At 43.4% G+C, this 20,361-nt stretch overlaps 1 protein-coding gene across 6 annotated transcripts in view; it reads left to right on the top strand.

Moving 5' to 3' along the window:
- piezo2 (piezo type mechanosensitive ion channel component 2) overlaps window positions 1-20,361 on the top strand; it is a 499,687-nt gene that overhangs the window by 260,708 nt on the left and 218,618 nt on the right. For all 6 annotated transcript variants that reach the window (XM_033019396.1, XM_033019395.1, XM_033019392.1 and 3 more), the window contains exon 4: window positions 16,971-17,013. In XM_033019396.1, the coding sequence (XP_032875287.1) occupies window positions 16,971-17,013 (43 nt within the window). The remainder of the gene's footprint in view (window positions 1-16,970; window positions 17,014-20,361) is intronic.

The raw sequence follows: 20,361 nt of genomic DNA, 5'->3' as shown, positions 1-20,361 counted from the left end.
CTCTTTCACTGTTGGGGAAAAACAAGGCTTCCTGAGAAGTTCCTGTTTCTGCTCAAAATCCAATGTACCTTTTCCGGACAAAGTATTATATTTAAACTGAAACTAAAACCCCTGTCCCACGGTACGAGTTCATTCCAAGAGCTCTCCCTCATTCCAAGAGTTTGCCCTGATTCGAACTTGGAGATTTACGGTAATGTCGGTACTCGGGGCTCTCGTTCATTCCCCGTGCTTATCACGATTTTGATTTTTTTTAAACTCGGGAGAGCTCTTGGAATGAACTCGTACCGTGGGACAGGTCTATAAGTTTATTAGAAAGGAGTGAAGACTACAACCGAGATGAAGTTCAACATCAAAAGCAGTTTCTTTACTCATTCATTTGCAGGATTAGGGCGGCACAGCGAGCAGCGGGTAGAGCTGCTGCTTCACAGAGACCCGGGCTCAATCCCGACCTCGGATGCTGTCAGCGTGGAGTTTGCATGCTTACAGCATCCGTTTGAATAGAAAGAGTTTGACTAGAACTGTAAAAAACCCACACCAATCCCATCCTACTGTTTACGAGGATGTTGCCAGGACTTTTACAGAGATGTTACCAGGATCCGGCAGAACTGTGTCGCCCTAGAGTTATTTTTAAAATATCATTAATTTTTTAAAAAACAGCTTTCTTTCCTATTGGTCAATCTGACTAGAGATCGCATTAAATTAAAGTTTTAGAACATTCCTCCCTTGATTCAGATTGAAATTTAATGCAGATTGAAAGGCATCTATTCTGGGAGTTGCCTGCACAGATTGGTATCGGGTGTAGGATGTACTCCGAGCTATATTCCCCACGGCTGTGCTTTCTCCTTGGAAATCTCCTCTGGATTCTCCTCAGTTGCTTTTCCATCTGTTCCTCGTTCCTTTCCGTCTCAATTCCAAAGCTTCACGCCATTTTGGTGAAGGTGACACAAAGCCAACAACTCAGCTGTAGATTTGCTTAAGCAGCAAGATGTCTTTTTTTGGGAAATATTCTTAAAAATTTAAAGCTGTGTTTTATATTTAAAATGAATGCATCTCAAATGAAGCAGCTGTCAGCAATACCATTGCAGCACACAAAGGATTTACAAATGCACACCACTAAAAATTCCGGGATTTATTTTATCATAATATGATTACAATTAAATAATTCTATCAAACCGTGTACTTTGTGAAATGAGATATACCAGATCAGCATAAGTACAGGCCAACTTGCAAACGTCCACTTGCATATTTATTTCCTGGGCTGCTTTGAAGAAAATGAAACGCATGCCTGAATATATCAGATGTTCATCACCTGCAATTCTGATCCTGAAAGAGCCTCGAAGTAGTCAGCTGAGCCCCAGGTTCCAAGTGGATCAACAAAAGTTCAGTGCATGGTTCAGGTTTCACGGATATGGTTTGTCCAGGGGTGAGTATCTCTCAAGAGGACCAGCACCATCTGCAATATCCTCGTTCATTTCCTGTGCCTCTGCTCTCAGCCCCTCTCCTCTGGGAAAGACTAAAGGCAAAGCTGTGCTCAGGTAGCTTGCAAACCAATGGTATACACATTGAATTATCCAATCTTAGATAACTAATAAACACCCTCCCCTCTCTACCCCCCCTTTCTATTCCCCCCCATCTCCCTCCCTGTGCCACACCTGGACTCACGTCTATTTCTCTCCTACCCCTCTCCTCCCACATACATTAATTCCTCCAGCTTCACAATTCGCCATACTTCAATCCTTTAGTCTCACACCTGTCCTTTAATAGTAAGATTAAACGAGAACTTACCAGTTTGAAGTTTGATCCTGATTTTATGAGGAAATACGATGAGCGATTACGTGAAGAAGGCCGTCATCCCACTTGGCGCGTCATACTTCAAAGCAGCAGTGTGGAATCACAGAAACAAGTAGTTGACCTGAACATAGTAAGATTTTGAGAACTGACCTTGATAATATGAGGGTGGGAGCGGTGGGCACGTAATCGCTCATCGTAACTCCTCATAAAATCAAGATCAAACTTCAAACTGGTAAGTTCTCGTTTAATCTTACTATTTTACTTCGGAGTCAAGTGAGTGACTACGTGAAGATTTCAAAGCTGTGTGATTTCATGCCGGAAACGAATCCATGCGTTACACACTGCATGAAGTGACCATGGATGAGTGAAAAAAGATTCATGCATTCAGACATGACTTGGTTTGTTATGCTGATGCTTGATCATCCAATGAAAATAATAGTGACCCCTTTCACCCAGAGGAAACTATTAACGGAGTCAAAAATGGAGTTGGCAAATATACAGAGATGTGGCAACAGGTTGTATTTAAAGTTGGTAAAGTACGTTCGTTTGACCATCCTACAGCTGCTAGAATGTGGTCCAAAGGAAACGTACATAATCCTTTGAGCTGATGTGGTAGCAGCCCCGGTGGAGTGCGTGTTAGAATATTAGTATTGACTCCTGCTTTCGCCAAGCTCCCGTTTTACCACCTGAAGGTGGTAGAACTAACTTCTTATAAGCCTGTATATAAACATATTGATATACAATGTTCCATCGAGCCAAAATGACATTAAATACTTTGTAATCGAACATCCATCCTGTGTTGTCATTGATTTCACATGAGACAGTAGTTTCAAATAAGATTAGGTAAATATCACAGGATATTTAAACTTCATAGCACCCATGTGACTAACTTATGCCACCCCCATAGTGTATCAACTTGGAGTTGAGCATGCAGATTGTGCACATTCTTACAATTACCTTTAACGTATATAGGTAGTTGATACCAATTACTGAAAATTGGTAACTTATGCAACCCACATCCGCCTCCGTAACTGGAGATGGCATACCATACTTCTCATCTTTGAGCACTAGCATCAATTTGTAATACTGAGTAAACCCGACCAAAAATACTGGAGCAATGCTGAATACTGCCACCATCGTAATTTTGGTAGCTTCAGCTGAGAATAGCATAAGTTTATTTGTAATGACCTATATGGTACTAGAGAGGTTAACTCTTTGCATGTTTTAACTTCAGGTAATGCAAAGCTGATACACAGCTGCTATATTGTCAACTACATCTTGATGAATAGAAAGCTGCTAATAACCAGCAAGGTTGTTACAGGCTTCTGTTAATTGCATCTCTTGCTCCAGGGCGGAATCCCTTGTTAATTGATTGTTAAATGTAAATCCCAATAATCAGTAGTTCTGATTGGTATCAACTTAAATTTAACTGGATGGGTGGAACCTTGATTCTTCAAATATAGTTTGGGCCTATAACAGTTAATTTTTAGCAAAACCCAGTGTTTAACATAATTCCAGATAAACGATAACTAATGTTCTTGAGCACTGAGCAGCCCAAGCTCCATTTAGAAATTTGGTAAATAAGCCTGGGAACTGTAGTTAGCCTATTTTGCAATGCGTTAACTGTTATTATAGCCCCATCCAGATACATTTCAAATATCTCTGGCGATTCCAGTGAATGGGAACTGCATAGCATGCATCTTTGAGATTGATGCTTGCCATATAGCTCCTATAAAAAACAGTTGTTAGACCATAACAAAATTTACTATTCTGAAAGTCTGTACTGCACATACGAGTTAAACCTGGATAAAGTGACATCCTCCATCTGTTACCTGTCCTGAAAGGCAATCGTGCCCATAATACTGGGCCTGCCTCGAAAACAACTCCAGTCCCAATTCCAAGTCTGCTTGTAACCGATGTATGTGTGCAGTAAAAGTAATCACATGTTATTATCTGTTTTTTAAAACCAGATCTGAAACTCATGTTGTTTTTCATTGTCATTTGAACAAAAACACAAGAGTAAAATTACCAACATGTAACTGGTCCACAATCCCTTGTTTCGGTAAACCCAGAACTACCTGCCTCCATGGCTACCGGTGATCTTGTGATAAGCCCAAAGGCCGCTGATGCGGGTTCCTTTTCCCTCCTTGATAGGGGAGTAGGACTGGTAGGGAGTGTGGATTCCATGTTTCTCCTGACCTCTGCTTGGGTCTAGGTCTGAACCCTCATCATACTGAGCCTGCCTTGTAGGACAATTCTGGCCATAACTCTGAGCCTGCCTTGTACGACAATTCTGGCCATAACTCTGAGCCTGCCTTGTAGGACAATTCTGGCCATAACTCTGAGTCTGCCTTGTAGGACAATTCTGGCCATAACTCTGAGTCTGCCTTGAAAGACGACTTTTGTCATATTCCTGTGCCCAGCTTTTAAGCTACCACCGGCTTCAGTGAACCGTTTACCCCCTATGGAGGTGTGGGTGTGTTGTCGCTTACTGATGAAGCTTTGCTTATCGTTGGTACCTTGGTCAGTCCAACAGCTGCTGGCTTCACTGCCAGCGATTCGAGAGGCGAATTTCGACCGCCACCCGCTACTCGCACTGCCGTGGTCTCGTTAGCGGGTCCCGCGGTCCATTTCCGGGTATCCCTGAGGTCATGACCGGGATTCCCTATCCGTGACTGGGGTTCCCGCGGTCCATAGAGTTTTACCAGCGGCCCATCCCGACTTCGCCCCCAATTCAGCAGGCAAACTCTGAAAATGAGTTTCCTGCAAAACAAAAACCAATTCCAAGAGGTATGTTTAAAACTTACCTTGGTGGTTTAAACTTACCGCTGGACAGCGCAAATGCTGCCGCCAGTCGGCCCGCTTGCGCAAAGCGAGTCAACGTAATGACGCGCCAAGTAGGATGACGGCCTTATTCACATAGTCACTCATGTGACTCCAAAGTAAAATCTCTGGTTCTTGTCCAACCACCAGAAGCCACCCCTCCCTCCCTCACCTGTATCCATCTATCACTTGTGTAGGAAGGAACTGCAGATGCTGGTTTACACCATAGATAGACCCAAAATCCGGTGGCGCTGTTGAACATCCGGTGGCGCTATTGAATGGCTGCCTCTGCCTACAGTCTGTTTGACTTTTTATCTTTTTTATTTTTTAGTATGTTTAAAGTATGTTTTGGGGGGATTTTTTTGTATTTTATGTGGGGGAGGGGGGTAGGGTAATGGGGAAACCATCCTTCCGTCACTTCCTGGCGAGGATGCGACTATTATCCGAGTCGCGCCCTTGCCCCCCTCCTCGCGGCCTACCAACTGGATTGGCGTGGCCTTTCCTGCCGGGACCGGACCAGAGCTTCAGCAGTGGCGGCGCAGCGCTGGATACATCGCGGAGCGCACGATGCCTTACCTGGGGTCGCCGTTTGAAGCTCCGGAGTGTTGTGCCTGCTGCATCGACATCGTGGAGCTGTGGTTCGCGGAGCTCCAAACGCGGGCGGGGCTGACCAACATCGCTGAGTCCTGGGACCCTTTGCCGAGGGCCGCCAGTGTTGAATCTCCACCCAGCTCGGCCTGTGGACTTCGGGAGCCGCGGACTCCGGTGGGAGGTGGCCGATTCAGAGGTCCAGGCCGCTGAGGATGTTCTTCCGTTCGACGTCGGGGTTCCATCGTTCCCGGCGAAAGGGCCTGAACATCGGGCCGTTCATAGCGGCAACAACGGGGGGCTCAGGAGCCCACGACCACAGGTGAACATTGGGGAACATCAACGAGGAGGTTGACTGAACATTGGTTCCTTCCCTCACAGTGGCGAAAAGGAATAGGTGACGTTTCAGGTCGAGACCCTTCTTCAGATTGAGTCAGGGGAGATCTTCCATCTATCTTCCTTCAATCACTTGCCAGACTTTGTCCTGCCCACACCACTTTTCCAGCTTTTCCCCCCTTCAGAATTACCATCAATATAAAAAAGGCTCCTGACCCAAAGCATCACTTATGCCATTCTCCAGAGATGCTGCCTGGCCCATTGAGTTACTCCAGCACATTTTGTCTTTTTACTGAAAGGTAGTTGTCCCCACTTTCCACCCAACAAATCTTTCACTGCAATTACCGTCACCAATACAAAGGCTTCTTTCCCCACAGATGTGGCCTGACCTGCCGACTATTTCCAGCAATTTCTCGTTTTGTTTGTGCTCTTTTGGATGACAGAAATCATCAAGCGGAAACATTAACTCCGTTTCTCTTGCCAAAGAGGCTGCCCAACGTGCTGAGCATCTCCAGCATTTTTGCTGATTTTATTTTTGTGTGTAATGACGTTGGCTGAGAGTTAAATGTTGGCTGGGTCACAGGAGACAACTACCCCGCTCTTCAAAATAGCACCGTGGGATCATTTGCATCAATTTCTGACAGGGTTTGATTTCACATCTCATCCAGATGATCCCCAACTCCGCAGCGTTCTTGGTGAACTGATCTGGGGTGTCAGCCAAATTTGAGCGCAAACTCTTCTGGCATGGAACACTTGGAAAAGGAAGTTAAAGTGTTACCAGCTGAGCTGGGACTGGGTTTCCTGGTATATGGTCCTGAGCACATGGTTTTCAATTTAATATAAAGAAAAACCGCAACCTTAGTCACTGCCAGTAGAGCAAATTCAATGATTCAATTCAGTGACACGTTATTTTCACGTGTACCTGGCTACAGTGAAATGCTTTGTTTTGCATGTATCCCAATAAAAACACACGAGTGTCGCCACATTTCTGGTGCCAACAAAGTTGATCCCCCCCCCCCCCCTCCATGGGTCCCCTCTTCGTTCTCGGTGGTCTCTGCCAGGTACCTCTCGATGGCCATTCTCGTTCTCCGACAGCCCACATCACTCTCTGATGGTCCCCCTCGCTCTCAACAGAAAGTGGAGAGTGTGGTGTTTGATAGATATCAGTTGCAGTGTGTATCTTGCAGCCGATCAGTGTGGTGAATTATTAGACCTTACAAAAGCTTTAGTTTGAGTTTTAGAGATACAGTGTGGAAACAGGCCCTTCGGCCCACCGTGTCCACGCCTAACAATGATCACCCGTACACTATTTCTATCCTACAATCTAGGGACAATTTACAGAAGCCAATTAACCTACAAACCCACATGTCTTTGGAATGTGGGAAGAAACCAGAGCACCCTCGAGGTCACAAGGAGAAGGTACAAACTCCGTACAGACAACACCCATGGTCAGGATCGAACCCGGGTCTCTGGCACTGTAAGGCAGCAACTCTACCATTGCTGCACCGTGTCTCCCACCAATCTTTTAGTTTAATTTAGAGATATGTTATCTTATGGATTCTCACCGGCATGAATTATTAGGTCTTGACTTTATATGCTAGGTTTTGCTTCTTATGATGAAAAAGAATTAAGAGAATAAATATCAGTTTAATTAGTACGGGTGTCAGGGGTTATGCGGAGAAGGCTGGAGAATGGGGTTGAGAGGGAAAGATAGACCAGCCATGATTGAATGGCAGAGTAGATTTGATGGGATGTAAGGCCTAATTCTGTTCCTGTAACTTATGAAATCTTCAATGTCGTGCAATTCTAGATTTTAGCCTTGTGTTCCTGTGTCAAACTCTTTAGAGAAATGCTCATTCCATAAGGAGCAACTTCAGTGATAGCTGCGATCATGATTTAAATCCCTTCCCATCACCTGCCCGAGATTGATAGAACTGTCATCCAAATGACTTCCCTGAGGGGGAAATATGAGTTGTAGCGAAGATGATTTGTTTTTCCAAGGTGGTGGCATAATAAATAAAGGAAAGACTTGCATTTATAAAGCATCGTGTACAGCCTTAACGTGTCCCAAAGCACTTTGCAACCAATTAAGTAATCCTGACAACCAAAAAAGTATTTTTAAAGTGTAGTCATAGAGTCATAGAATGATACAGCGTGGAAACAGTCCCATCGGCCCACCTTGCCTACACTGATCAATATGACCCATCTAAATTAGTTCCACCTACCTGCGTTTGGCCCATATCACTCCAAACCTGTCCTATCCATGTACCTATCTAATTGTTTCTTAAATGTTGCAATAGAACTGCCTCAACTACCTCCTCTGGCAGCTCGTTCCATACACCCACAACCCTTTGTGTGAAAAATTCCTATTAAATAGAATTCCTATTAAATCCCCTTCATCTTAAACCTACCTACTCTGGGCAAGAGTACATGGTACATGGTGGACATTGTGCGTCTACTCAATCTATTCCTCTCATGATTTTATACACCTCTGTATAACTGCAACATGACCTCCCAACTTCTACACTCAATACTCTGACTGATGAAGGCTAACGTGGTAAAAGCCATATTGATCACCTTATCTACGTGCAACACTACCTTCAAGGAATTATGTACCTGCACTCCTCGATCCCTCTGCTCTACAACTCTCCCCAGAGCCCAACTATTCACTGTGTAGGTCCAGCCCATGTTAGACTTCCCAAAATGCAACACCTCACATTTCTCTGTATTAAATTCCATCCACCATTCCTCAGCCCACCTGGCCAATCAATCAAGATCCTGCTGCAATTTTTCACAGCCACCTTCACTATCTGCAATACCACACACTTTTGTATCATCAGCAAACTTCCTAATCTTGCCATATACGTTCTTATTCAAATCATTGATATAGATATAAAATTAGGCAACACTTGGAGCGCCACGGTGGCGCAGTGGCAGAGTTGCTCTCTTACAGTGTCAGAGACCTGGGTTTGATCCTGACTACGGGTGCTGTCTGTATGGAGTTTGTATGTTCTCCCCGTGACCTGAGTGGGTTTTCTTCGGGTCCTCTGGTTTCCTCCCACACGGCAAAGACGTGTAGTTTTGTAGATTAATGGGTAAAACGTCCCTGGTGTGTAGGATAGAACTGGTGTACGGATGATTCAGAGGTTTCAAAGGTCTTTTATTGTCACGTGTACCAATTAAGGTACAGTGATATTCAAATTACCGTACAGCCATACCAAAAAAAGACACACAACTTCATAAAAGTTAGCATAAACATCCACCACAGCGGATTCCCCACATCCCTCACTGTGATGGAAGGCAATAAGTCCAATCTTCTTCCCTCATTTTTTTCTCGCGGTCGGGGCGATTGAATCTCGTGCGTCGGGGTGGTTGAAGCTCCTGCGGCTTGGAGTTCCCAAAGTCGATCTCTGACCAGAGACAATACAATACAATACAATACAATACAATACCGTTTATTGTCATTTGAACCTCAAATGAAGTTCAAACAAAATTTGGTTTCTGCCATCGTACAACAAGAAAAAACACCAAGACACACAATTAACACAAACATCCATCACAGTGAATGTCCTCCTCACTGTGATGGAAGGCAAAGTCATTGGCTCTCCCCTGTTTTCCATTCTTCTCCCGATGTTAAAGCCCCCGGCGGGCGATGGCAAGTCCCGCGGCCGATAAAGCCGCGCCGGGCGATGTAAGGCCCCGCTCTGGGTCGTTTTCAACTTCGCATTTCGGGCGGGATAGGTTGCCGTTGCGGGAGCTCCGAAAAGTGGTCTCCCACCAGGGACCCGCGAGCTCCCGATGTTACCGTCCACCGGGCCTGCGGCTGGACCCTCCGAAGCTCCGTAGTCGGGTCACAGCTGCGCGCCACCACAGCTCTCCACGCTCCGAAGCCGGCCAGCTCCACGATGGTGAGACCGCAGGCTCCACGACTGGAGCCACCAGGTCGTTCCGGTTGGAGGCCGCTCCACGGTGCTAGGCCCCAATGACAACGGAGACCCGACAAGGAAAAGGTCGAGTCCCCCGTACAGGGAATAGATTTAAAAGTTCCCCCCCCCTACCCCGTCCCCCCCCCCCACACATATACACAGCTAAAAACAATATATAAACTACAACCAAACTATACACTCAACAGGACAAAAAAAATTTAAAAGACAGACGGACTGCAGAGGCCGCTGCCGCGAGGCGCCGCCACAGGGACCGAGGGCTCCACATTGTTAAAGTCTGCAGGCACCCGCGGTAGAGCTCTAATGTCGGTCTCCAGCAAAGGCCGCCAACTCCTCGATGTTAGGCCGCAGTGCGAACAGAGATACGATAGAAAAAAATTGTATCCCCGTTGAGGTAAGAGATTTGAAAAGGTTTTCCCAAACCCCCCCCACATAAAACAAGCGAAATAACACTAAAAACATAAATTTAACACACACTAAAAAAACAATGAAGAAGAAAAGAACAGACAGAGTAGTTTGACAGATTGCTAGTCGGCACAGACTCAGTAGGCACAAGGTCCTGTGTCTACACTGTATCTCTAAACAAAATGAAAACTAGGTCAGGGTGGGAGATGGCCAGTGCTAGCCAAAGGGTGGGAGAGGGGACATGTGAGGGGAGCAGGGAGGCTCAATCAAGGAGATGATTGAAATGGGGTAGTTGATGAAAGACGCATGGGGCTTGGAATGGGAGAAATGGGCCGAGGATCTCAATAATGAGTGAGGTTTAGTTTAATTTAGAGATACAGCGCGGAAATAGGTCCTCCCACTGAGTCCAACGATCACCCGTACACTAGTTCTATGTGATCTCACTATTGCATCCTACACACAAGGGACTGTTTACAGCGATTTTTATCGTTCTGGTAAACTTCTTCTGCACCCTCTAGAAAGCCTCCATGTCCTTCCTGCAACGGAGAAACCAGAGGACTTTACACCGGCAGCAATATTACTCACCCTAAACAAAAAGATAAAAAAGCAGAAATAGTTCCAGTTGTATAATGGCATTTTACTTTTAATTTTAGCAACAATTAATTATTAAATTGTGGTTACGATGATGATACTCGTGATTACTTGCATTATGCGCCATTGAATACTTTTTTCTGTATAAAATGTTCAAGAGGCAGTAATTTGGAGACTGATACAGAAAATGACTGAACTCTCAGGAAGTACATTAGTTCCTGAAGGGTGATGTTAATGTTACTCCAGTGATGCGCCATCTGAAAATGAACCTGCTGTTTCATTTTCAAATGATGATGGATTTGCTGCACTGTTCCAATGGTTCTTGTCTCTCTTTGATCTCTGTGATTAGTTTGGCTGAGTTATAATTGGCTGTGCAAAACTTGGGGTTTGGATCAGTTGCAACTCGATTGAACCAAAGCTGAATTGGAATAAGTGGTTAGAATTATTTTAACTGAAAATGAAAGAGATTTAATGGGAATTTATTTCTGGTGTGTGAAGTAACACAACATGAACAAAAAGTTTGGTTTAGCACTGATGTCAGTAAAGAATTGACGATTGGTGTGGCATGGTGGCGCAGTGATAGATTTGCTGCCTTACAGAGTCAGGGACCCGGGTTCCATCCTGACTATGGGTGCTGCCTATATGGAGTTTGAACGTTCTCCCTGTGACCTGCGTGTTTTTTTTCGCCTGAATCTCTGGTTTCCTCCCACACTCCACACTGCAAGTTTGTACATTAATTAGTTGCGGTAAAAATTGTAAATTATCCCAAGTTTGTGTATGATAGAATTAGTGTGTGGGGTGATCGCTGTTCACCGTGGACTCGGTGGGCTGACAGGCCTGTTTCTGCACTGTATCTCTAAAGATCGGACTCAAAGTGCTGGAGTAACACAGCTGGTCAGGCAGCATCCCTGGAGAACATGGATAGGTGACATTGTGGGTCGGGACCCTACTTCAGACACACAACATCACAGTCCTGAGCACTCACCAGGCTCTAAGTTCACCTGCTTTCTTATAGAAAAAGAAACAACAAAACTGCTGCTTAAGATAACACAGGTGCTGGAAAAACTCAGCAGGTCAGCTAGCATCTACGGAGGGAATAAACAGGTAATGTCTCAGATCTGAAGGAAGATCTCAACCCGAAACATCACCAATTCACATTCTCCAGAGATCCTACCAGAGAAGGTAAATGAAGCAGGTACTATCGCAACATTTAAGAAACATTTAGACAGCTGCATAGATAGGACAGGTTTAGAGGGGTATGGGCCGAATACAGGCGGGTGGGACTAGTGTAGATGGGACATGTTGGGCCGAAGGGCCGCTTAAAACTCTATGACTTTATTACGCCATCCTGCCTGACCCCGCTGAGTTACTCTCGCACTTTGTGTCATTTTGTGCAAAACCAGCATCTGCAGTTCCTTGTTTCTACACTAAGAATTAACGATTGCTGTGTGTGATTGGTCATATTATGGACTATTCCAGGTGTCACAACAATGTTAAATTTCAAATGTATTTTGTTGGTCCTGAGTTAGTACTAAGAAAAAAAACTATTGAGACGCTGAACAGTTGGAGTTTCATAACTTTTGGCAGCTTTTGTAGTTTATAAAATGCCGGCCTTCAAAGTTTGTTGGAATCATATTTATAAAAGTGAACTCACAGCTAAGATGTTATTAATAAGTTATTAATTTATGACAAACTCTGAGAGTTTGCCAAAAACATATTGTCTTTGGATCAAGATTCGAGTTAGACAGCTTGAATGAGTTTGGTTTTGTTACTTCCTATTGTATGTGGTAATAGGTTTTTAGTTTTAGAGATACAGCATGGAAACAGGCTATTCAGCCCACTGAGTCCATGCCGACCACCGATCACCCGTTCACATTCGTTCTACGTTATCCCACTTTCTCATCCACTCCCTACACACTAGGGGCAATTTTACAGTGGCCATTTAATCTAAAACCCGCGCGTCTTTAGGATGAGGGAGGAAACTGGAGCACCCGGTGGAAACCCATGCGGTCAGAGGGAGAACGTGCAAACTCCACACAGACAGACAGACACAGACAAGGTCAGGATTGAACCCAGGTCTCTGGCGCTGTAAGGTAGCAGCTCTAAGAGTTGCACCACTGTGCCACCAAAACTCTCCACCTGTGTCTTGTCTAATATTAATAGCAATTTATTTTCCACTGATATTTGGATGTATCGAGAAAGTAAAACCCAAACTCTAGAAACCTGTAATACAATGTGAATTTTCACTTAAACACAAAGACTAGGTTACTGAGTAGAAAGGAACTGCAGATGCTGGTGTACACCGAAGACAGACACAAAATGGCATGTTGGCCTTCATAAAGAGAGGAGTTGAGTGTAGGAGCATAGAGGTCCATCTGCAGTTGTACAGGACCCTGGTGAGACCACACCTGGAGTATTGTGGGCAGTTTGAGGAAGGACATTCTTGCTATTGAGGGAGTGCAGCGTAGGTTCACGAGGTTAATTCCCAGGGTGGCAGAACTGTCATATGATGAAAGAATGGAGGGACTGGGCTTGTATACTCTGGAATTTAGAAGGATGAGAGGATATCATATAGAAACATATAAAATTATTAAGGGATTGAACACGCTAGATGCAGGAAACATGTTCTCGATGTTGGGGGAGTCCAGAACCAGGGGCCACAGATTAAGAATAAAAGGTAGGACATTTAGAACTGAGATGAGGAAAAACTTTTTCACACAGAGAGTTGTGAATTAGTGGAATTCACTGGATGCATTAAAAAAGAGTTAGACAGAGCTCTTAGGGCTAGCGGAATCAAGGGATATGGGGAGAAGGCAGGAGCGTGGTACTGATTGTGGATGATCAGCCATGATCACATTGAATGGCGGTGCTGGCCCGAAGAGCCGAATGGCCTACTCCTGCACCTATTGTCTATAGAAACATAGAAACATAGAAAATAGGTGCAGGAGTAGGCCATTCAGCCCTTCGAGCCTCCACCGGCATTCAATATGATAATGGCTGATTATCCAACTCAGTATCCTGTACCTGCCTTCTCTCCATACCCCCCAATGTATCTATGTATCTATGTAAAATGTTGGAGTAACTCAACAGGCCAGGCAGCATCCCTGGAGAAAAGGAATAGCTTTTTAGTTTTGACTCAAAACATCACCTACAGTATTCCCTTTCTCCAGAGATGCTGTCTGACCCGCTGAGTTACCCCAGCATTTTGAGTCGATCAAGTTACTGAGTTGGGTGCAATCCTGCAACTGGACAATCTTTCTTGTACTTTACATAAGTGTCAACTCCAACACGTTGCTGTGATTGATGATGTTGCAGTTAAATTGGAAATTCAAATAAAAACACTCGCGTTTCACAAATTCAGCACATCCCAAAACACTTCACTGCAAATAAAGTTCACTCCAATTGCAGTGACTTTCCCAATGCTGGAATGTTGAGTTTGCACACGTAGTTTCCACAAACTGCAATGTGATAATAGCCAGATAATCTGTTTTAACATTAATAGGATCAAAAAAGCCGAGACAATCTCAGCCTTAAGGAAGAAATTTTCCTTTGGTGGTGATTGTCCAGTGCATATGAAATAGTTGCTTGTTCTTTCTACCTCTTTTGCCCAGAGTATGGGAATCAAGAACCAGAGGATATAGGTGAGGTTGTAGAGTATGCAGCGTGGAAACAGGCCCTTCGGCCCAACTTGCCGATGCCTACCAACACTAGACCCACCTGCCTGTATTTGGCCCATATCACTCAAAACCTGTCCTATCCATGTACCTGTCTAAATATTTCTTAAAAGTTGAAGGTGGAAAGATTTATAGGAACCTGAGGAGCAACTTCTTTACACATAGTGTGGTATGTATAATGAATGAGCTGCTGTGGGGAGGTATTTCAGGCAAGTACTATCACAACATTTGAAAAACATTTGGACAGGTAAATGGAAAACTGCACGTCCCTGGAGTGTGCGGGGAAACTGGAACAGCCCTAGACAACACACGCGGTTACAGAGAGAGTGTACGAACTCCATACAGACAGCAGCTGAAGACAGGATTGAATCTGGATCTCTGGCACTGCAAGGCAGCAACTCTGCTACTGTACTGCCTTACTGCTCCATGAATTGTCACCATATTGTAAGCTATGCAAAAATGGATAGGTCAGCATGGGCATGGCGGGCCGAAGGGCCTATTTATGTGCTGTATACCTCTAGTTCTACTGCTCTATGAATTACCACGTATTGTAGGCTGTGGACCAAGTGCCGATAAAAGGGATTAGCTTAGGTCAGCATGGGCATGGTGGGCCGAAGGGCCTGGTTTTGGCCTGCACGACTCTAGTTCTGTACTCAAAATAGAATAATTTTGATTGTGCAAGCATTGACTATGGCAGGAGGAGTTTGAAGATAAATTCTGCAGAGAGAGGGTTCAAAAGAAAGATTTGCAATGATGTAACATTCCTTTAATATGCCTTTCAACAGTTCCAGAGGACTTCAGAGCAGAGCCACTGTTACAATGCAGGAAATTCAAAATTATAATTAAACAAGAATTCTATTCAAACTTCCAAATGTCAATGAGCTTTCATCAAAAGCGAAGCTTTAAATGTACCCTTTGTTTTTGAGATCATGTGCAAAAATATGCTACTTTGCAAAAGCTGGATGCAGCTGGTACTGAAATCAAAGTACCACTGATGATCACATTTAAGCCAATATTGAGCTGGCAAATTTCAAAATGAACACAGAACACTTTAATGCAAGCGTATTCAAGGGCACCATGGTGGCTCAGCACTGGAACTGCTGCCTTACAGCCCCAGAGACCCAATTTCGATACAGGCTACGGGTGTTGTCTTTACAGAGTGTGTACATTCTCCCCATAACAGCGTTGATTTTCTCTGGCCGCTCCAGTTTCCGCCAACACTCCAAAGACGTACAGGTTTCGGTAAAAATTGTGAATTATCTCTGGTGTGTAGGAAAGTACTAGCCTACAGGGTGATCACTGGTCGGCGTGGACTTGGTGGGCCTAAGGGCCTGTCTCCATGCTGTAAAGTAAAGTCTATTCAGAAAGGTTCATGGCCAGTATAATAAATCCAGGTTAAATTTGGTTGTTGACTGGAAGTTGCCAACTAGTATGTATTTGGTTGGCAGCTTCAGACAAAATCTGTAATTGAGTTACGAAGAAAGGTCTTTGACCTGAAAGGTTAACTGACTTCTCTTTTCACAGATACCCTTTGACAGACCAAGTTCTTCCAGCTTTTCTGTTTGGTTTCAAATTCCAACATTTGCAGTTTTAGTAGATTTCCAGAAAACCTACTTGGTTTGACAGAAGTTTCATCTGCTAAGCATTTGGGATTGCTGTTGAAAATAACTGTGAACTGGTAGCAAACACTCATAAATTAAACACAATTAGTCTAAAACCATACAAACTATCCGCTATTTACATTGAAGCAATTTAAGAATAGCCATCAATCTATGGAACTGACGTTATAATGCTGAGAACTATACTCTGCACTCTGTACCTTCCCCATTGCTCTATGTATAGTACTTGAGTTTAACTTGATTGTATGTTATTTCTGATCTGTTTGGATAGCAAGCAAAACAAAGCTTTTCACTGTGCCTCAGTACATGTGACAGTAATAAACCTCACCCAATCCATTGTGCAGTTGCAGCTACCAAAAGAAATAACACGTAGTTCTGCTATAATGTGACAGTTGTGTTCCTGACAAATCTCGTGTTATAGGAAATCATGCTATTAATACAATTGTGTCAATGGGGAAAAATGGGTTAGGAACTAGAGAATGTTATCTCACAATGATAAGGTTATTTTTCCTGCTGGATTTTCCGTTCTTTATAGTTTATTTTTGTCACTGCAAGCTAATAATACTAAAGACAGCATGTTGTATTGTTTAACAGAGCACGAGTGTCCATAGAAGTGATTGCTTGTCAACTTGAATGGTCACCATGGTTAAAGTAGCAGCTGAGTTCTTAAGAGCCAATGATGTCTAATTACTGTGGGGAGGTTACATGGAAACACATTTTTCCCCTTTACTGTTTAAATCTTTTTTTTCTGCTTAATTTCCAGAGTAACTTTTAAATGGTTGTCTAGTTCCTGATCAAAATCATGTTATAACCAATTTGGCATGTGTGGTGTAAAAAGTGTTCCCTGTGGGTCCCGACCCGAAACGTCACCTATACATGTTCTCCTGGTATGTTGACAGATCCACTGAGATAATCCAGCATTTTGTGCGTTTTCATGATTCAATATGCATGTCATGTGATGGAAACACGCCCTGCAGCAGAACTACCTGTACTTAGAAAAATGTTGTTGGTAGAATATTAGTGGAGTAACAGTGTTACCGTGGGAAATGTTATTGTGCTAAAGAAAACCGCAGGCTGATAGGCTGCATAATCACATGGTTACATGTGAATTGCGATTGTATTTTTTTATTCTATTGCATTTGTTGAACCGTCCACACAAAAACTATCATGATTAATTACATCATGCTTTTTTTAAACAGGTTCAGATTGGGAAAAGACCCTCAGGCAGATAGGATTTGAAAGGTGAGTACTCGTTACTTCCATTATTTTTCTAGCAGACTGAAAATCTAACGCTGGTGACTTTACAATGTATTGCTTGGTTATTAATTAGTTCATTTTAGGGCAATGTTTACAAGGCAATTAATTTTTCTGATATCAACTGCACAATTGCATTTATGTGCAAATTAGTTTTGTGCTGTTGCTGATGTACAGTGCAAAGCAAACATTACTTCTTATTACATTTATCTAATAAATAAAGTCACAATTTGCACAGTTAGTTGCAATTTATAGTTAATCAATAATGAAAGATGTAAGTCTTCTGACTGGAAGACACAAGTCTGCTGCGAGAACATGATCCGACTTTCTCTCCGCACAGAGCAGACTTTCAACCCTTTAGAAGTGACACGGTGGCGCAGCAAAACAGTTGCTGCCTTCCATCACCAGAGACCCAGGTTCAATCCTGACTGCAAGTGCTGTCTGTATGGAGTTTATACATTCTCCCTGTGGTTGCATGGGTTTTCTCCGGGTGCTCTGGTCTCTCTTCACACTCCAAAGATGTGCAGGTTTGTAGGTTAAATGGTTTCTGTAAATGTTTTACTTGTGTGTGGGATAGAACTAGTGTACGGGGAGGCAGGGACTCAGCGGCCTGAAGTATCTGTTTCAATGCTGTGTCTCTAAATCAAACTAAATGTTAGCTTAGGATCTCTCATCCTAGTTCCTCAATCAGGCTCTAGCACCAGGTGAAAACCTTTGTTTTATGGAAGGTAATTTCATATCCCATGCTCTAGACTGCTAACAAGTCAATGTTAGCATGTAATCATTTTTGTAAGTTCTACGAGCAGAATTCGGCCATTTGGCCCATCAAATCTACTCTGCCATTCAAACATGGTTGATCTATCTTTCCCTCTCAACCCCATTTTGTTTTATGTATAGAAAGTTCAAAGGCCCTTTAGTACATTTTATTGTCACTGTATAACTTTAAAGTTACAGCAGTGGATTATAGAATTAGCAAAATTACATTTTAGGAGAAGGCCATGAACCAAGCATATTGGTTAGAATTTTTAGTTTAGAGATACAGTGTGGAAACAGGCTCTTCGGCCCACTGAATCCGCATCAACCAACGATCACTCATACATTAGTTCCATCCTGCACATTAGGGACAATTTACAGAAGCCAATCAACCTACAAACCTGCACGTCTTTGGAATGTGGGAGGAAACCGGAGCACCCAGAGAAAACCCACGCTGTCACAGGAAGAACATGCAAACTCTGTACGGACAGCTCCCGAGGTCAGGATCGAACCCCTCTGGTGCTGTAATGCAGCAACTCTACCACTGCACCATCATGCTGCCCTTTTCTTTTTTGGAACGTCGATAAATGTGGTACCATTGAACCATTGATACCTCGAACTATTGATCCTAATCCCATTCCCCCTGTTTTAACTGGATGACCATTTAATATATTTGCACTGCGAATGCCCTGCTAATGCTTTCTTAGTGATGTGAATGAGATTGTGTATGCAATTCCAGCAATATATTGTATTGCCTTGAACCTGTATGAAATAATTTATCCTGAGCTATGTTTGTGGTTTAGTTATTATGTTCTAGATTCAGACCTAGTTGCTGAACAATGAAAATAATCTTAAACAATGGATTATTTTATGCAATAAGAACATTAAGCGCTGGCAAGCTGCTTGTAAAGCTGCAGTAGGTAAGAATCTCAATGTTCCAGTTCATGTCAGGTATATATGACAAATAAACGCTCTTGAATTTTGGCTGTTGAATCTTAGCTCTTGACTCTTGGAAATACAAGGATGTCGCTAGGACTCGAGGGCTTGAGCTTTATAGGGAGAGGTTGAGCAGGCTAGGACTTTAATCCTTGGAACGCAGAAGGATGAGGGGTGATCTTCTAGAGGTGTAGAAGATCATGAGCGGGTTAGATAGAATGGACGCACAGAGTCTCTTGTCCAGAGTAGAGGAATTGAGAACCAGGGGACATAGATTTAAGGTGCAGGAGGAAAGATTTAATAGGAACCTGAGAGGCAACTATTTTACACGTTGAGTGCTGGATGTTAATTGAACGAGCTGCTGGAGGTGATAGTTGAGGCAGGTACTCTCACAATGTTTAAAAAAAGTTTACAGGCATATGGGTACAATAGGTTTGGAGGGTTATGAGCCAAACACAGGCATGTGGGACTGGTGTAGATGAGGCAATTTGGTCGATGTGGGCAAGTTGGGTTGAAGTACCTGTTTCCACGCTGTATCACACTATGACTAAATACCTAGCAGGTCAACGGCATCTGTGGAAAGACAAATAGAATTAATACTTCCAATCACCAGGCCCTCATTAGTTCTACATGATACGGACCTGAATTGAAGAGCTCCAGAACAGAAACATCAACTTTTCTTTTTCCACTTATGCTGCCTGATATGTTGAAACTTTCTGGCACTTTTTGTATTTTAACTCCGATTTCCACCTTGTGCAGTTTTTTACTTTTCTATTCTTAAGCAATATTTATTATTAAACAATGAAACCATCTTGTATCCATGAACTCTATTCAAAGAGGGAATAAATTGGAATAATGCTAATTGATACTTTTACAATACGTACATTAATATTTGTGCCAGAGACCTGGATTTGATCCTGACCTCAGGTGATGTCTGTACGGAGTTTGTACGTTCTTCCTGTGACCACGTGGTTTTTCTGCGGTTGCTCTGGTTTCCTTCCACATTCCAAAGACATGTAGGGTTTGCAGGTTAATTGGCTTCTGTAATTTGTCCCTAGTGTGTAGGATCGAACTAGTGTACGGGATGATCGCTGGTCAGCATGGATTCGGTGGGCTGAAGAGCCTGTTTCCACGGTGTATCTCGAAACAAGACTAATTAGAGTGAATCACTTGTGTGAATGTTCTTATTTTTCTTCTGAAATGGAATAGTTCAATGCCTGATACATAACCTCATAAAATGACACCTTATGACTGACTTTCATGAAGTGTAATGATTATGTGCTGAAGGCACTTCACTGAATGAGGAAAGTGAAGACATGCCACTGAATCCTACCCACATTTAAGTACCTCCTCATACTAAAACTGCTGTCCTTAAATGGTCAGGCAGATCCTGATTCTTCTTTGGTGAATGTCTAGACACACTCTGCCCAGAGAGTTGTGGGCTCTAGCTCCTTTGAAATGTTTAAAGTTGAGGAAGAGAAATCTTTGAAGGTTTGGGGGATTACGGCTTATGGGATAGAGTTATGGTCATACAGTGTGGAAACCGGCCCTTCAGCCCAACTTGCCCACGCCGACCAACGTGCCCCATCAACACTAGTCCCACCTATCTTCTAAACCTATCCTGTCCATGTATCTGTCCATATGTGT

The sequence above is a fragment of the Amblyraja radiata genome, chromosome 4 (genome assembly GCF_010909765.2).
Source record: "Amblyraja radiata isolate CabotCenter1 chromosome 4, sAmbRad1.1.pri, whole genome shotgun sequence".
Classification (NCBI taxonomy): Eukaryota; Metazoa; Chordata; class Chondrichthyes; order Rajiformes; family Rajidae; genus Amblyraja; species Amblyraja radiata.
Note: the sequence above shows the minus strand (reverse complement) of the source record. Positions and strands in the feature narration are given on the sequence as shown.